We start from the raw sequence: 17,598 nt of genomic DNA on the forward strand, positions 1-17,598 counted from the left end.
GCATTGGGCTCCCCCATCCCTCTCAGGCTTGGTCGCATGGCTAGGGTGGCCCTGGGAAGGCAGGGGACACCTGCTCTTAGCTCGGCTTTTGGCAAGGCACACACCAAAATGTGTGTGTGTGTGTGTGTGTGTGTGTGTGTATGTGTATATAAATATATATATATATAAAAAAATCTTATATATATATATATATTTATATATATTAATATTTTTATATATAAAATGGGGCTGGGCTGTTAGAGAGAGTGTGGGGAGGGCAAGAGCCGCAGAAATTGCTACCTGCAGCCACAGGTCTCCACGACCATGTCCTCGTACTGTTTGTAAACCACATTGTTGCCGGAGTCTATGTAGAGGATGCTGATGGGGCTGAGCTTGGAAGGCACGCAGCAGCTCGGGGGGGTGGACTCGGGGTCCATGGAGTTCATCAGCGTCTGGATGATGGCATGGTTGGTGGGCTCCAGGTGGGAGCGCAGGGGGAAGTCGCACACCCCTTCGCAGTGATACGCCTCGTAATCCAGGGGGGCGATTATCCAGTCGTCCCAGCCCAGCTCCTTGAAATTCACGTGCAGGGGCTTCCGGCTGCAGCGGGTCTTCGCCTTCTTCCCGTGGCCTCTGCCCCCAGAGCGGGCGGCGATGGTGGTCCGTCTCCTCCTCCGCTTGGAGTGCATCTCCTGGCCGGGATCGGGGGGCTCCAGGAACGGGGGGCTGCCCAGGGCCTTGATCTTATCCCGGATCTCCTTGAAGAGGTTTTCCTTCCTCTGGGTGCGGGAGAAGGTGACGAGCAGGGCTCTCTCATGGGGTTGCGGCCGGGGCTTGCTGAAGCCCAGCTGCCGCGGGGGCAGGAGCCGCCCCGACTGATCCGACACGATCCGCAGCACGAAGCATAACAGCTTGCCCGAGGGCCATTTCTCCCTCCGATCCCGCAGGGCTTCCCACACATCAAACACCTCCCATCTGGAGGAGCCGGCATCCAAAACGTCCACAGCCCTGGAGTCCAGCAGCCGGGGCTCCTCGCCGTCCCGGCTGGGGCAGATGGAGAGCAGGAGGTGGTGCAGGGTGCCTTCAGGGGACAGAGCCAAGCTCCTGTTCTCGGGGAGGGTACGCAGGACCCGCAGCTCCGCGCCCGTCACCTCCTCTACCTCGGGTAGGCTGGAGATGTCGAAGAGGTACCTCTGCTCGGCTGCAGAGGGGGAGGCATCTGGCAGAGATAAAACAAAAACAACAAAAAAAAAAGAAAAGAAAGAATAAAAACCCAGCAAGCTGAAGCCAAGCTCTCGTTACAGAGGCGCACAGGACACAGAGCTAATGGGGGAGATCATCGCCTTGCAGCGGGGTGCATTGAGCATCCCAGTGGGGACAAGCAGTCTGCCTGCGCCCAGGTAGTGTCACCCCAGCTGGAGACACGGGAAAAAAAAAAAAGAGAGGGGAAGCGGGGGGAACAGCGTTGGGGGGAATCACTCTAAGCAAGTGGCTTCTTAACGCTCTGCCCTGTGTCCTGAAGGTGGTTTTTCTCCCTCCTCCTGGGTGTTTCTGTGCCCCCAGCTGCAGGGGCACATTGCTATGCTGCATCGCTGTTCTGGCATGGAAAGCCGCAGACAAAACTGCACTCTGCACTCCCATTCCCACTGAGCAGATTGTCACTGATTTCTTCTGCGCTTCGCTTTTCTCTCCCCCCCAACCCAACCTTCCAAGTAAAACGCTGCAAAAAATCTTGTACTCCCTGGCAGGCAGATGCGGGAACACACATCACATCGGGGACGCACACACTGCCCTAGGGGTATCTGACTAAGACACTCTTCAAAGAAGCGATCCACTATTTTTGGTGGATCCAAAGCCCAAACTGAAACACAAGCAGTTTCTGGCAGTAATTAAATATACTAGCTGTGAATTAAAACCTAAAAAAAGGGGAGGCGGAGATGAATGAGTTCTGGGAAGGTGGTTCTTTATTTTCCCCTCTCTAACAAGAAATTTGATCTGGGAATGCTGCAAATTTTGCAGCATTTACCCCGACATGCGAACAGCAGCAACCACTCCCGATGCCCCTCCAACCTAAGTCCCTTCCTGGGGCAACCTCCAGTCGCGGAGCCCTCACCACCTTCCTGCTGGGAAATATTTTTCTCCATGTCATTTATTACTTTTATTATTATTGTTGTTGTTATTATTTTTAAAGTAGATCTAAAATTCCTGCGAGGGGCAGATAAGGAGATCCCTTTGAAGAGCTCATCTGGTTTCGTTTTGCTCTCAAACTCCCAGCGCCCGTGCGCAGTTTTTCTCAACGCTCCCAAGCCGGGCAGTGCCCAGCTTCCCGTCGGGGCACCCCCTCCCAGGTTTGAAGCGGTCCCGGGCCGTTTTCCACCACGGTGCAGAGACCCTCCCCATCTCTGTGCCCACGCTGCCGGCGGGACACGGCCCCGGGAGCGCAGCCCTCCCGCGAGCGCGGCGGGGCCCGGGGTTGCGGGGGGCTCCCCCGCCGGCCGCGGCTCTTCGCTCCGCGACGGCCGGCGGGGGACGGGAGCCTCTTTTCTCTTTACTTTTTCATTTTATTCGATGGATTTTTTTTTTCTTTTTCTTTTTTTTTTTCCCGCAGCCGAGGTAACTTCGCCGGGAGCATTCAACGTGCATCTATCATATGTATGTTGATAGGCATTTTATCGTTCTGTACATATATGTGCATGCATGTTTATTTCAGATCGGCGGATACGAAGCGGGGAAAGAAGAGGCAGCCGCGGGGCCGCTCTGCTGCCCCGGTGCGCCGCGGCGGAGCCAGGCGCGCCCGCGCAGCGCTGTGCCGGCCCGGGCTTCCCCGCACCGCCGCCCGCGGCCCCTCGCAGCGCTTCTCCCGGCCCCTCCGCGCTGCCGGCCGCGGGAGCGCGGCGGCCAGGGCGATCCGCCGCCCCCCGCGCCTCCCAGCGCGGCCGGCAGCGCATCGGGCGGCGGGAGCCGCTCGCAGCCCAGCCGCAACCCCTGTCCCCATGCCCAAGCCCGGCTCCGCGCGCAGCCCCCTTCCCAGCGCCAGCCCCAAGCCCACCCTCACGCTCAGCTCCGGGCACAGAGCAGCCCCAACTTCAACTCCAGCCTCAACTCCATCCCCACGCGCAACCCCGTTGCCGTCCCCGTCGCCACCCCTGGCCCCACGCCCCATCCCAGCGCCAGCCCCATCCCCACGGACAGCCCCAGCCCCATCACTGCCCCTCTCTCCAAACCCATGCCCACCTCCACGCGCAGCCCCATGCCCATGCCCAAACCCACGCCCAGCCCCACGGCCGTCCCGTCCGTCCCCTCGCCGCCGCGGCCGGCAGCCCCGCGGCCGGAGGCGGCGGGCGGTGCCCGGCGCTGCGCACGGCGCGACCCGCACTCACCGCTGCGCGCCCGCTCCGCGAAGCCCGTCACCGTGTCGGCGCGGCGGCCGGCGCCGCGGCGGGCGGCCAGGCGCTGGTAGAGGGCCACCATGTAGTGGTGCGGCACCACGGTGCCGTTGCGGAGAGCCCCGTCCCTCCGCGGCGGGGAGGAGAAGGGGGAGGCGGCGGCGGAGGAGGAGGAGGAGGAGGCGGAGGAGGAGGAAGGCGCGGCTGCCGAGGGTCGCTGGGGAGCGGCCGCCGGCGGGCCGCGCACGGCGGCGGCCTCCAGCCCGCGGCGGAGGCGGCAGGCGCCGAGGAGGCAGAGGCAGAGGGCGGCGGCGGCGGCGCGGAGGCGCATGGCGGCGGCGCGGTGCTCGGCGCTGTGCTGCGCCGCCCGCTCCCCGCCCGCTTTTGAACATCGTCTTCGCCCGCCGCCGCCGCCGCCGCCGCCGCCGCTGCCGCCCGCCGCCGCCCGCCGCCGCCGCCGCCGCCGCGCAGCGCCCCCTGCCGGCCGAGGCGCCCCCGCGCCAGCCGCCGCCGCCCCCCCCCCCCGCAGCCTCCCCCCTGGGCCTTTGGGGGGGGGGGCCCTGTCCCCCGGGGAGCACCCCCACCCCTATTTCGGGAGGTGGGCTCTCGTCCCCTCGGGCACACCCCCACCCCTATTTCGGGAGGTGGGCTCTCGTCCCCTGGGGGGCACCCCCACCCCTATTGCGGGAGGCGGTCTCGTCCCCTGGGGGGCACCCCCACCCCTATTTCGGAAGGTGGGGTCTCGACTCCTAGGGACGCCCCCACCCCTATTTCGGAGGGTGGGGTCTCGTCCCCTGGGGGGCATCCCCACCCCTATTTCGGGAGGTAGGGTCTCGTCCCCTGGGGGGCACCCCCACCCCTATTTCGGAAGGCGGTCTCGTCCTCTAGGGGCCCCCCACCCCTATTTCGGGAGGGGGCGTCTCGTCCCCTAGGGGCACCCCCACTCCTTTTTCGGAGGGTGGGGTCTCGTCCCCTGGGGGGCACCCCCACCCCTATTTCGGGAGGGGACGCCTCGACTCCTAGGACACCCCCACCCCTATTTCGGAAGGTGGGTTCTCCTCCCCTGGGGGGACCCGCACCCCTATTTCGGAAGGTAGGGTCTCGTCCCCTGGGGGGCATCCCCACCCCTATTTCGGAAGGGGGATCTCGTCCCCCGAATGACACCCCTACCCCTGTTTCGGGAGGGAGGATCTCGACTCCTGGGGGCACCCTCACCCCTATTTCGGAAGGGGGGTCCGGTTCCCTGGGGGGCAACTCCACCCCTATTCGGGGGGGAGAGAACTCCCTCCCGTATTGGAGGGGAGACCCACATTGCAGTGGCCACCCCCGTCCCTCATTTCGGAAGTGGGGGGGGGGGGGGGAGGACCTCCTCAGTCCTATCTGGGGAGAGCAGACGTTCCCATACTGGAAGGGGGGGAGAACTCCATCCTCATTTTGGAGGGGGGTTACCCCTACTTCGGTTTTGGATGGCAGACCCCCAGCTCCTATAGGAGAGAGGGTGCCTCCCCCTCTGTTTTGGAGGGAGGGGTCGCTAGCGCATATTGCAGAGGGAGCACCCCCACATCTAGTTGGGAGGGGAGACCCCCACCCCATGTTCTAGAGAGGGAAACCCTCCAACCCATATTGGAGGAGGAAACCTCCACCCCATATTTTGGAGAGGGGGAAATCCCACCCCTAATGTGAGGGGAGACCTCCACCCTATATTTTGCAGAGGGGGAATCCCCATCCCCCTCCCCCCCCATTGGAGGGGGGACACTCCCACCCCTGATTTGGAGGGGACACCACCATCCCACAGTGGAAGCGGGGACACCCCTGACCTCCTTATTTTGCGGGGGAGGGGGGGTCCGCCCGCCGCTATTTCGGAGGCGGCCCCCGCCCCGTGTTGGACGGCAGCGGGGCCGGCGCGGAGCGGCGCGGAGCGGCGCGGAGCGGAGCGGCCGGGCGGAGCGAGCCCCGCAGCGGGGCGGCCGGGGGGCTCCGCGCTGCCCCGCGCCAGCCCGGCCCCTCCGCGCCCAGCGCCGCTATCTGCCCCGGTAATTCCTCCTCGGGAGACCGAAACCGAAGGAAAACAAAGCCCCGGCCGGGCTGCGGGCTAATGTTTTCCCTTGCACGGAGGGTTTCCTTGGTAAAATTCAGATGTTTCCTTGGGTCTCGATTAAAATAACAAAGTGGGGTATTTACTAGGATGTTATTTCAAGTCTCTTAAGTCCCTGGTTATGTCTGTTGCGATTTCTCCGCAAATACAAAAACAAGTGCTGTGATGATTTATTTGAAGGAATGTAGGTGTTTGGCCAAAACAAACACGGCTTTTTTTCCTCTTCCCCCCCAAACAATCGCTTCTCACGAGCATTTGTCACTGCAGCCTCTTGGATTTCTTTCTGCTGTAATTTTACAGGTGCTTTGTCACAGTATCGCAAGCGGGTTTTTAATGCCAGCCAGCGGATTTGCTGGGTACGTACACATAGCACAAAGCAACGGAGACAGCTCCCGTAACAACGTCCCAGGGAAATCACTGTCCGTGCCTCCTGCCGTGCAGGATCTCCTTGCCCTGGGCCATTTGCACGCCTTGCTCACTCGCTCGGCGCCTTGCACAGCATTTGCACGGCATTTGCATGCCTTGTGCCGTTTGTACAGTGTTTGCCCAGCGTTTGCACGGTGTTTGCACAGGGTCCTGCACAGGGCTGCTTGCACTGCCCGTCCAGCAACTCATGACCATCAGGAGCTTTCGCCTGGCCTGCCCATGAGGCAGAGGAAGGGAAGGCAAAGGAAGACTTCATTAACTGTTTTTCTTCTGTCATCTCCTCATTAAATCCAGATAGCCTAATGCTTAAGGTCACCCAGAAAAGCATCTGCCAAGATATCCCACCCCCTGGTATCCCTGTCCCCCTCAGAGCAGGGTGCTGGGACCCCAGCTGGGTGCTGCACAGCACTGGGGCAGGCTGCACCAGGGCTGAGCATGCAGGGCGTCCTGAGTATGGCAGGGATGCACCGAGACCTCCAGGGCTGGGGCCAGCAGATGGGCAACTGAGAAATCTCTTGCATTCTCTCATCTTTCCCATCTCCATGTCCCTTGATGGGCCCCGGAGCCAGAGCCCACCCTACAGACGGGGGGCTCGCTGCTTCCTTCATGCCCCGCTACAGGCTAGGGCAGTGCTTCCTTCCCATTGTTTCTGATGGCACGGAGTGAAAAGGTCCATGGTTGGAAGGACTGATGGGATGGGACGGATGCTGGGCTTTAGAAAACAGGCAGACAAGCCCATCCATAAGCCCCTGGGCTTCTCGCAAAGGTTTCTTCTGCCTTGGATGCCTCTGGCACAGCCCTTCCACCCTTCCACGGGGAACAGTCAAAGGAGCAAACTTCAAAGTTGACATCAAAAGGAGTCACTGCCTGGACTGCCCTGTGGCCACCGGGGTCTCTGTGCAAGTACATCCTCACTCATGTTGACTGACCCCAGGCTCCTTCACATTTAAGGAGACTGAAAGTCAGTCACTGCTTTTTTTTCCTTATATGTTTTGAAAAGTTAAAATGATATGGAAACAACAAATAGCCAGGCTGCATCCTGTTTTCTCTTTTCCTCAACTTTCTCAAAGCCCCCGGTTTCAGCAGACGGCATCAGGGCCATGCCCCTGTATGCTGCAACCTGACGGAGCTGAGCAGTATGTTCCTCCATGGCGGTTTGCACCACGTCGTCCTCTTCCCTGTGCAGTCTCCCTCACGGTGGAGCTGTACGCTACCACGTAATGAGAGCCAGATCCACAGCCGAACAGTTTTTACGAAGACGCAAAAACAGGCGCACACGCACGCGCGCACGCACACACACACACACACACACACACACACACACAATCCAAGCGACACGCACATTCAGGTCTCACCAGGCACACATGGCCACACCAGCACATTTCTGCCTTGGTGCACACACACACGTGCACGCAAACCCACGAAACAATCCTGCCTGGTTATGCCAAAGGGAGACGCGAAATCCTGCAGCCCATCCCCTCTCTCACAGGCTGTTGAGGTGCATGAGCGCAGCGTTTCCCATCTGTTCTACATTGCAGCTTCGTCTAAAACCTTTTGGGTTTTCTTGGATTTCCATCAGCCCAGCCCAGTCCAGCTGCAGGACCTTCCCAAGCTGCCGTAAACCTGAGGAGCCCAGAGAGACGCCTCCTGCCCCTGGAGCCCTTTCCTGCTCCAAGGACAGGCTCCCTTCACCCCAAGCGCAAACCTTTTGCGCCTAATTTCACGTTGGCAAAGCGCCACCTTCTACCAGCCCCCTTCCAAAACCAAATTAGCACGCTGCTGCAGCAGCAGAAATTGGAGAGGAAAGGCTGCAGTTTTATTTTACAACTCAATTAGCGAGTTTATACAGAAAAAACACCCATTTAAGCAAGGGAGATTTTATGTCCGTTTGACTTCATCAGCAAAGGGACTTGTTCCACTTGAGGGCGCTCCCCATTGCCACGGGTGCAGTGATGTGTTCTTGCGCCTGGTGGCCCCCTCCCAATGCGGCAACGCTGACTCCGGCCTCACTTACTAACCCCTCCTCTCCTTCCTCTTACGCTTGTACGTCCTCCTGATAACTCTAGCACAGACTGAAAAATACAGCCCTGAGACTCTCCCATTGCCCTGCTCACAAGGTATTTAATGAGCCGAAAGGTCTGCTGGAGCCTAAGGTGAAGATAAAGGGCCACATTTGCCTCTGTATTTTCCCTAAAAACCTGTCCCTAACACCATGCAGCCAATGGTCTTATGCCAAAGACGGATCCTAACTCCATGATTTAGCCCCATTTAACAACCTTGACAGATTACACTGTGTCTAACCATGATCTCTCACTTCATCAAGAGGTGCTCTGGCCAGGTTTTTGGAAGGAGGGGCACTCAGCTCACTAAGCCTGTATTTTTAGTGGGAATATTTTAGGACGTTGGTTCCTTTATCGGGAAGGAATTGCCCCCACCTAGCTGATGTCCTCTCCATTGCAGGCTCCCTCCCCTCTGCTGCCTTTCCTGGCCCCCTGAACTCCCCTACTGAGCAGTCTTTCATCACTTGTGGCAGGTCAGGGAGCGTGGAGTAGATCCTCGTTTCACTTCTAGGGCTCCATGGCTGAGTCCTGGGTAGGGTGGACTCTCCTACCATGGCTACAACCCCTTTTACAACTGTGGGCAACTTTCTGATGGAAGAAAAATAAACTACAGGGACAACAACTCCTCCGTGCCTTGAAAACTGAGGTGTTGTGGGCTGTTTCCATCAGTGGGGCTCAGTAAATTTGCAATTCTCCAGAAAGTTCATGGTGGTGACAATTTTGATGCTACTGGTTATTTGGAAGAATATGTTTTCATGTAATGACCACACAGGAAGCCTCCCGTGGCTTCACTTAAAAAAAAAAAAAATCTTCTAGCTAGATGGCTACAAGTGACAGCAAGGCCAGCTCAGCTAGTAACCAAGCAACAGCATAATTTTCTTTCCAAATCTTCCAGCAACTCCTTCCAACACTTACTTAAACTGAAGCCAAGCTGAATTCTTTCTGATTGTCTGCACGGGGATAGTCAGGGAAGATAAGAGAAATCAAGGTACAAAGTCAAAGCATGTAACATCAGATGCATTCAAAATCCATAGGGCTGCCTTCCTTCAGGCCTGGAGACCTTACATCACTGTAGTCTTGACGTCGAAAGCTATGCTCGTCTTACATCACTTTCTACTTGAATGATGTACGCTAGCTAAGGGACAGGAGACTTATGGAAATGCTTTGCTGAGAGAGTTCAACCCTCCTGGAAACATAAAAGCTTCTTAGATTAGACTTTCCAATCCCCTCAGGGATAGTCGTCCTGTTCAGCAGCTGGTCTACAAGGCTTGGCATAAGCTACCTCAAGATAACAAGTCAAAACAGAGTTGAGTGCTCAGTCAATTTAAAAAAGCCTGTCTGCTTTTCAGAAAGTGCAGGGCCAGCAGATAATTTGTCAGTGCACCGAACCACAGACACCAAATCAGAGCGATGACTTACCTGAAGTATCATTATGGTGGTAGACTAGACTAGCATCAGGTTGGAGCAAGGTAGAATTCCCCTTATTTCATTTTGGCTTATTCCTTGGTCTAACCAATCACCTTCCTCCTATTTATAATTAATGGAGAGAGAGTGACACTTCCAGAAAGTGATTCCTACAGCTTTAACCAAATAGCCTAGCTCAGAGAGCTGTTAAAACAGTTTTTGGCCTTCCTACAGTAGAAAGCATCTCAGCTGCCTCCCCATCTCCAGCTGTCCTAGGTGAGACATGCCACTGGGAAAAGTGCTCTCCTACCACTCCAGCATGCAAGAGTGTATGAGCACAGGGATGGCCATAGCAGTTCAGACTAGCCCCCCCCGCCCCCTACCCCAGCCCAGTGTCACCCAGAAACAGCCCAGTCCAACTCGGCCAAGCCATTGCACTGAGAGGCGAGAGTTTGGTGGGAAAGATGTGGCAACTGCAGACCTCTTCCTGTTCCCTCGTCCTGTTATGTGTCCAGGTAGAGCACTGCTGGAGGGCATCCCTTAGCTCCTGGGATGCTGTCAGGAGCACTGCGTGCTCTTGGGACTCCTCCCCTCAGTGGTTCCTTATTTTAATCTATTTCACTGTTGACTTTGACCCCTGTCCCTTTTTCAGTTTGCTGGCTCCCAAGATTATTGCATTGCTCCCTGATTTTTGTTCTCCAGCCCCCTGCCCTTTGTGGAGGCTCCTCAGGCTTGTTGAGGGGTATCAGGCAGACCTGTCTGGAATCGTATCTGCCAGCGAGTACCCAAGGCAGCGTAAGAAAGAGACATTATACACGGTACTTCCCCCCATCTTTCCCAGTTTCCAGGTATTTCTGCCAGATCTCTGCTTTTCCCTCTCCCCCGCCTTCCCAAACTAGCAGTGCTCACAGCCGTCATGTTAGTCTCAGTTCTTTGTTCTTGGAGACAGTGAATTTCTCCCTTACATAATCAAGTCCTTTGCTCTATGTCCCAATACAAAGTCTAACCAATAAGCCCAGTTCTGGCTCACTCCTAACATTCAGGATACAGATAGACATAGCTATGAACATGGGAGGGAGGTAATATTTTGCTTTAAGTGTATTTTCACATCTTTTGGCATTGTTTATTCTATGTCAGACAGCTACTTTTTCTCTTTCATTCACTCCAGTTCTCTTAATCCTACGCTCTTATTTTCAGCTGAAGAGCAGCTGAATGGAGTTACATCAGCTAAACCTTAAAGTCCTCAAGGTCAGCCCAATAATTCTGCACAATGACAGGGATCTGGCAAAGAAAGCTTTATTCCTGAGAACTGATTTCCCTCCTTTCTGCTAATAACATCTTAGGAAGGAATCAGCAGGTGGATCGACCCTATCTGAGTGCAGATAAGGAAACAAGATACCTAGTCAGAGGTATTGACTTTGGTTTCTTCAATGGTTACTCTGGGGACGTTAAAGAGACATGATGGTAAGTGACCTGAAGGCACCCAGAAAGCCAGAGCAGACCTGCCAACCCCTCTGCCCCAGGCCAGTACTCATCCTTCTGCTCCTCCCTATCTGCAGCTATTCTGGGCTCTGATAAGGAGGAGGAGATGTGGAGGAAGATGGGGGTCTAGGTGGGAAAAAGATATGGTCCAAAGTCCTAATTGCTTGGAGCTTACCATGGTCTGGACCACTTCTATCAAAGATGTTGTCTCATCAACCTTCTTGCCAGAGCAGCATGTCTGAGCAGCTCAGTAAACTACTTTTTACTGTCATGACATCTTCTGCCCTCCTGCCCAGCTTTGTATTTCAACCCCATGACTTCTGCTTTCCTTTTTCTTTTCCTTTTTCTTTTCTTTTCTCTTTTCTCTTTTCTTTTCTTTTCTTTTCTTTTCTTTTCTTTTCTTTTCTTTTCTTTTCTTTTCTTTTCTTTTCTCTTTTCTCTTCTCTTCTCTTCTCTTCTCTTCTCTTCTCTTCTCTTCTCTTCTCTTCTCTTCTCTTCTCTTCTCCTCTCCTCTCCTCTCCTCTCCTCTCCTCTCCTCTCCTCTCCTCCTCTCCTCTCCTCCTCTCCTCTCCTCTCCTCTCCTCTCCTCTCCTCTCCTCTCCTCTCCTCTCCTCTCCTCTCCTCTCCTCTCCTCTCCTTTCTTTTCTTTTCTTTTCTTTTCTTTTCTTTTCTTTTCTTTTCTTTTCTTTTCTTTTCTTTTCTTTTCTTTTCTTTTCTTTTCTTTTCTTTTCTTTTCTTTTCTTTTCTTTTCTTTTCTTTTCTTTTCTTTTCTTTTCTTTTCTTTTCTTTTCTTTTCTTTTCTTCTTTCGACATGTCATGCCCTGAGTCTCTTTCTCCTTCAGAGAAGATTAGATGAGGAGAAACCTTCCCACAGGGCCATCCCCACCTCACCTCAACAGACCTGCTGTGTTGCTCTGTGGGACCGAGAACCAGCAGAAGCTCCAGAGCATCGGGCAGTGCCTAGGCTCCCACGCAGGGCTAACTCTAGCTAACTCCCAGGGCAGGAGCACCATCTCCTGGTGAAGGGCTTTATAGCCGCCAGCCTCCGGTACAAGGTGTCTTTCTCCAGTGCGCAGGCGAAACGTGGAAGGCACTAGCACACTGGAAGACACTCACCGGTTTCTCTTCCCCTAGGCTGTGAAACACAGGTAAGGTAGCCCAGTGCAGGGATGTACTGTATATGACAGAGGGAGATGGAAAATAGGCGACTAATTCGTAATAATATGTTTTGTGGTACATCTCTTTTGTGGCATGCTGTCAGAGGAAGTTTTGAACACGTAAGGACTGCAGGAACAGCCATTACATAGCTTTCTCTATAGCAATGTCAAATGGGTCTCCACCTTCTTTTGTATTTCTCTGTCTCCGCCTCAAAGAGCTCTCAAGGTAATAAAAATAACAACTTACATCCCTCTTAAGGCTCTTTTATACAGTCAATTTTACTCTGTAAGTCAGAATAAGTTTTTCTGCCCCTATATCTCTGTCTAAGTAGATGTAATGGATATTATGCAGAGATATATGCAATGTATTGAGTCCTTTAGATACTGCACATTCAGTGCTCTGACTTGTGAGTTAAAGGCAGGTCTCTGGGCAGTGACAGCTGTGTGTACAAATAAACAGATATCCATCACTGGATGCAAGGTCAAATGCCATATTAGCAGTGACCGACCTCTCCCCAAAATATATAGTGACACATATACACAACTGAAAATCTACAGCTTTTTGTAGAGATTGTGAATTAGTGTGGGCTGTTTTGACATCGGTACTGAGACAACAGTAATTTCTACCTCTCATATTTGATGCAGGCAAAATGCTCACTTTGCCTTCCCGGCATGCTTGCTGCTAACCCCCTGAACACTCACGTGCAGGTTCAGATACCTGAGAACAACTCAGCGGCTTAAATATGGGCATCTGGTGAAACCCTTGTACAGTCCATGTCCACTGGTTCCTGATGGAGTCTAAGTCCATCTAGTCCAACCCCCCTGCTCAAGCAGGCACCTCTAGAGCATATTGCCCAGGATCACATCCAGACGGGTTTTGAAGATCTCCAGCGAAGGAGACTCCACTACCTCTCTGGGCAACCTGTTCCAATGCTCTGTCACCCTCACAGTCAAGAAGTTTTTCCTCAGGTTTAGGTGGAACTTCCTGTGTTTCAGTTTCTGCCCGTTGCCTCTTGTACTGTCGCTGGGCACCATGGAGAAGAGACTGGCCTCATCCTCTTGACACTCCCCCTTCAGATACTTGTACACGTTGATCGATCGCCTCTCAGTCTTGCCTTGTCCAGGCTGAACAGGCCCAGCTCTCTCAGTCTTTCTTCCTAGGAGAGGTGCTCCAGTCTCCTCATCATCTTTGTAGCCCTCTGCTGGACTCTCTCCAGTACTGCCAAGTCTCTCTTGTACTGTGCAGCCCAGAATTGGACACAGCAGTCCAGATGTGGCCTCCCCAGGGCTGAGTAGAGGGGCAGGATCACCTCCCTCCACCTGCTGCCAACACTCTGCCTAATGCACCCCAGGATACCACTGGCCTTCTTGGCCACAAGGGCACACTGCTGGCTCATGTTTAACTTGTTGTCCGCCAGCACTCCCAGGTCCTTCTCTGCAGAGCTACTTTCCAGCAGGTCAACCCCCAGCCTGTCCTGGTGCATGGGATTATTTCTCCCCAGGTGCAGGACCTTGCACTTGCCTTGGTTGAACTTCAGGAGATTCCTCTCTGCCCAGCTCTCCAGCCTGTCCAGGTCCCTCTGAATGGCAGCACAGTCTTCTGGTGTGTTAGCCATTCCTCCAAGCTTAGTATCATCAGCAAATTTGCTGAGGGTGCACTCTGTCCCTGCCTCCAGGTCACTGATGAATACATTGAACAAGACTGGACCCAGGACTGACCCCTGGGGGACACCGCTAGCTACAGGCCTCCAACTTGACTCCGCACCACTGACCACAACCCTCGGAGCTCGGCCATCCAGCCAGTTCTCAAGCCACCTCACTGTCCACTCATCCAACCCACACTTCCTAAGTTTCCCTACAAGGATGTGATGGCAGACAGTGTCAAAAGCCTTGCTGAAGTCCAGGGAGATGACATCCACTGCTCTCCCCTCATCTACCCAGCCACTCATTCCATCAGAGAAGGCTATCACATTGGTCAAGCATGATTTCCCTTTGGTGAATCCATGCTGACTACTCCTGATCACCTTCCTGTCCTCCACGTGCTTAGTGAGGACCTCCAGGAGGAGGTGTTCCATCCCCTTTCCCGGGATGGAGGGGAGGCTGACAGGCCTGGAGTTCCCTGGCTCCTCCTTCTGGCCCTTTTGGAAGACTGGCGTGACATTGGCTTTCTTCCAGTCCTCAGGCACCTCTCCTGATCTCCAGGACCTTTCCAAGATGATGGAGAGGGGCCTAGCGATAACATCCGCCAGCTCCCTCAGCACTCGTGGGTGCATCCCGTCAGGGCCCATGGATTTATGGATGTCAGGTTTGGACAAAAGATCTCTAACCTGATCCTCCTCCACCAAGGGAGAGTCTTCCTTTCTCCAGCCTTCCTCTCGTGTCCCCAGGGTCTGGAATTCCTGAGGAATGGCCTTAGCAGTGAAGACTGAAGCAAAGAAGGCATTCAATAACTCTGCCTTCTCTGTATCCTTCATCACCAGGGCACCCGCCCCATTCAGCAGCGGGCCCACATTTTCCCTAGTCTTCCTTTTGCTCTTGATGTATTTGAAGAAGCCCTTCTTGTTGTCCTTGACATCCCTTGCCAGATTTCATTCCAACTGGGCCTTAGCCTTCCTTGTCGCATCCCTGCACACTCTGACAACGTCCCTATATTCCTCTCAAGTGGCCTGTCCCCTTCTCCACATTCTGTACACTTCCTTCTTCTGTTGGAGTTTTGCCAGGAGTTCCTAGCTCATCCATGCAGGTCTCCTGCCTGCTTTGCCGGGTTTCTTACTCAGAGGGATGCACTGCTCTTCAGCCTGGAGGAGGTGATGCTTGAATATTAATCAGCTTTCTTGGACCCCTCTTCCTTCTAGGGCCCTACCCCACGAGATTCCCCTAAGTAGGTCCCTGAAGAGGCCAAAGTCAGCTCTCCTGAAGTCCAGCGTTGCAATCCTACTCATTGCCCTGCTCCCTCCTCCTAGGATCCTGAACTCCACCATCTCATGGTCACTGCAGCCAAGGCTGCCCCCAACCTTCACATCTCCAGCTAGACCTTCTTTGTTTGTTAGTACAAGGTCTAGCATTGCACGTCTCCTCGTTGGCGTCTCCACCACCTGAGTCAAGAAATTATCATCAGTGCTTTGCAGGAACCTCTTTGACTGTTTGTGCCTAGCTGTGCTGTCTTCCCAGCAGATGTCAGGGTGGTTGAAGTCTCCCATGAGAACCAGGGCCTGTGATCGTGAGGCTACTTCCAGCTGTCTGTAGAAGGCCTCCTCAACAACTTCCTCCTGGTCAGGTGGCCTGTAGTAGACCCCCACAGCAGTGTCACCCATGTTAGCCTGCCCTTTCATCCTTACCCATAGGCTCTCAACTTGCTCTTCATCCACCCCGAGGCAGAGCTCCACACGTTCTAGTTGCTCCCTCACATAAAGAGCAACTCCACCACCTCGCCTTCCTGGCCTGTCTTTCCTAAAAAGCACGTCCATGACAGTATGGATGTCTTCTCCCTTTGAACTTCCCAGGTAAGCACAGCCCAGTTTACCTTAGTGTGTAATGCTTGGGTAGCATTTATCATTGTGCTTTTGTAATTGCTGCTTTGAACATCCAGCTGCCTGCTTTCAGCAGAGGCTCCAGACATATGAAGGGAGAGTGGATACGGCTGGTTGTAGGACTAGCTAGTAATGTCATCTCTCAAAGAAACTTCTTTTCCATTCTTCTTAGTTTGATTGTTTCTCTCACCAGATGGCAGTTGCTTGTGCTTGCACCAGGGAAATCTGAACACTTGGCTTATGAGACAAATATCCAAGGTGTGGGGTATGACATTTTATCATAAATGGCTACATCTATCCCTAGAGCTGTATTTGTCCCTGTCTTTCTGAAGTATAACCATCCCTTTCTACAAAACGTCTAACACCCATATTGTATCCTCTAGTGGTTACTGTTTTGCAGTGAATGTGACAAGGAAGCTATTAGGGTCAATTCATGTCTACAATGTAAGCGTGAGATTGGTAGACACCATCAGATGTAACACCCTTAGCTCCAGTGGCTGTGCTGATGTGGTTTTCAACTACTGTAATAGGTGCTTATGTATCTAATGCATGTGTGGGCACCAGCACGATGGCATGAATTGCAATCCTTTTGGCTTGACTCAGTTGCCTACCTATAGACATTGTAAATTGAGATGTACTAGGGATCCAAGAAATCAGCCTGGAGATGGCAGACATGACGCAGGATCAACTGGAGACCCATAGTCCTCTAAGGCAGCAGGAGGTGTCTCCAATGGCACTAGACCATAGGCGAACAGCTGAATTGAGGTCTGAACACCTGAGCTAGTTGCTGGACTCCTTTTATAGCCACTGGAGGAAAACAGGCACTTTAAGGGCACAATTCATCTTATCTTAAAGTGAGTTTTTGAAACAGGTCAGAATAATTTTGTCCCAGAAACACTCTTTTCTCCATTGACTACAAAGTAAGTCTACCTGATCAGCTCAGGGGAAGATGCTGAGGGCTCAATATTTAATGTTACAGCAGATTAATCACACTCTTTGTAACTACATAGGAAAACTGTTATTGCTTTATAACACCTTTACTATTTTAATCAGAAATATCCTCATTAATAACACTGATAACAGAAGCTCATGAGTGCGACCCTCTGTCCCTAGGGGAATCAAGAGTCATTGCCAGCCACTTTTAAGTGAGAGTTGGAACGTGCGAGCAGATGAACTTAGAAATATCTACTGCAAAAAATCTATGGACAAAACTCAGCCTCTGGATCAAACACCGTTGACCTAGAGAGACATAAACCTACCTATTACTGCTGTGTAGGAGAGACCGGTTGACAAGGCAGGCTGCACCGCTCACTCTGTGAGACAGAGGCATACCTACAGAACTCCATGGACAGCTGGGTAACTCCATGCTCGCTCCCTGTCACCAAGAAACAGTTGGGTGATTGTAATCTCCCTCTCCTAGTATTTAGCAAATTAGTCAACTGAAATTCAGAACAGAGAAGCAGAGCTAATGTAATCCAGTTTGTGAAAAATGTGATCTACATCCTTTATACTTCCCATGACAGTAACCCCAACTCCGTCTTTGCATCTTGCTTCAGAAATGCTTCAAGTCCTTCCCATGTTCCCTGCTTTCTCCCCCTGCAGCAAGTCTCCACCTCTGCATCCCCTTCCTACAAGCTGGACAACAGGCAGCATGTGTCGTGTCTGCACAGAGGAGGCACACAACCAGCTCCTTGGCCCACCGGCAAGCCAAACCAAACAGGTATCTGCTGAGTTTATATTTCAGTCTTTCCCTTAGTGGGGCACAAATACCACTCTCGTCTACCCAGCTGCCAGTTTTTACAATACTTGGAGGAGCTGCAAGTCATCAGAAGGCTGCTTCTCCTCTTCCGTGGTATTTGGCTAAAATTGGCCACAGGTTATTTTAACATTTTTAGTTGGGAAGTGGACAGATGGGCTGACAGACACATGGAATGTGTCTAGGCAGACAGAGCAATTGCACAGATCTTCTTTTGTTAGGAAGAGATGCTGAAGAGTAACCTACAAACGCTCGCTCGCCTCTCTCCCCCTTCCTATTTTTCTTGTTAATTTAAAATGTTGAAATTGTTCCATTTGGGAGAA

General features: G+C 53.4%; 1 protein-coding gene and 1 long non-coding RNA gene across 2 annotated transcripts; one reads left to right on the forward strand and one right to left on the reverse strand.

Moving 5' to 3' along the window:
* Positions 1 to 234: 234 nt before the first annotated feature.
* Positions 235 to 3,696, reverse strand: GDF7 (growth differentiation factor 7). The gene is made up of 2 exons (XM_068936431.1): positions 3,360 to 3,696; positions 235 to 1,198 (listed from the first exon to the last, which is right to left on the reverse strand). Exons 1-2 carry the CDS (start codon positions 3,694 to 3,696, stop codon positions 276 to 278), a joined length of 1,260 nt encoding a protein of 419 aa, XP_068792532.1. The 3' UTR covers positions 235 to 275.
* An 8,223-nt stretch (positions 3,697 to 11,919) lies between these two features.
* LOC138066546 (uncharacterized) lies at positions 11,920 to 17,213 on the forward strand. Its single transcript, XR_011139857.1, has 3 exons — positions 11,920 to 11,980; positions 15,713 to 15,777; positions 17,122 to 17,213. It is a non-coding gene; the product is annotated as an uncharacterized lncRNA (long non-coding RNA).
* The last annotated feature ends 385 nt before the right edge of the window (positions 17,214 to 17,598 follow it).

Source organism: Struthio camelus, chromosome 3, assembly GCF_040807025.1.
Source record: "Struthio camelus isolate bStrCam1 chromosome 3, bStrCam1.hap1, whole genome shotgun sequence".
Lineage (NCBI taxonomy): Eukaryota > Metazoa > Chordata > Aves > Struthioniformes > Struthionidae > Struthio > Struthio camelus.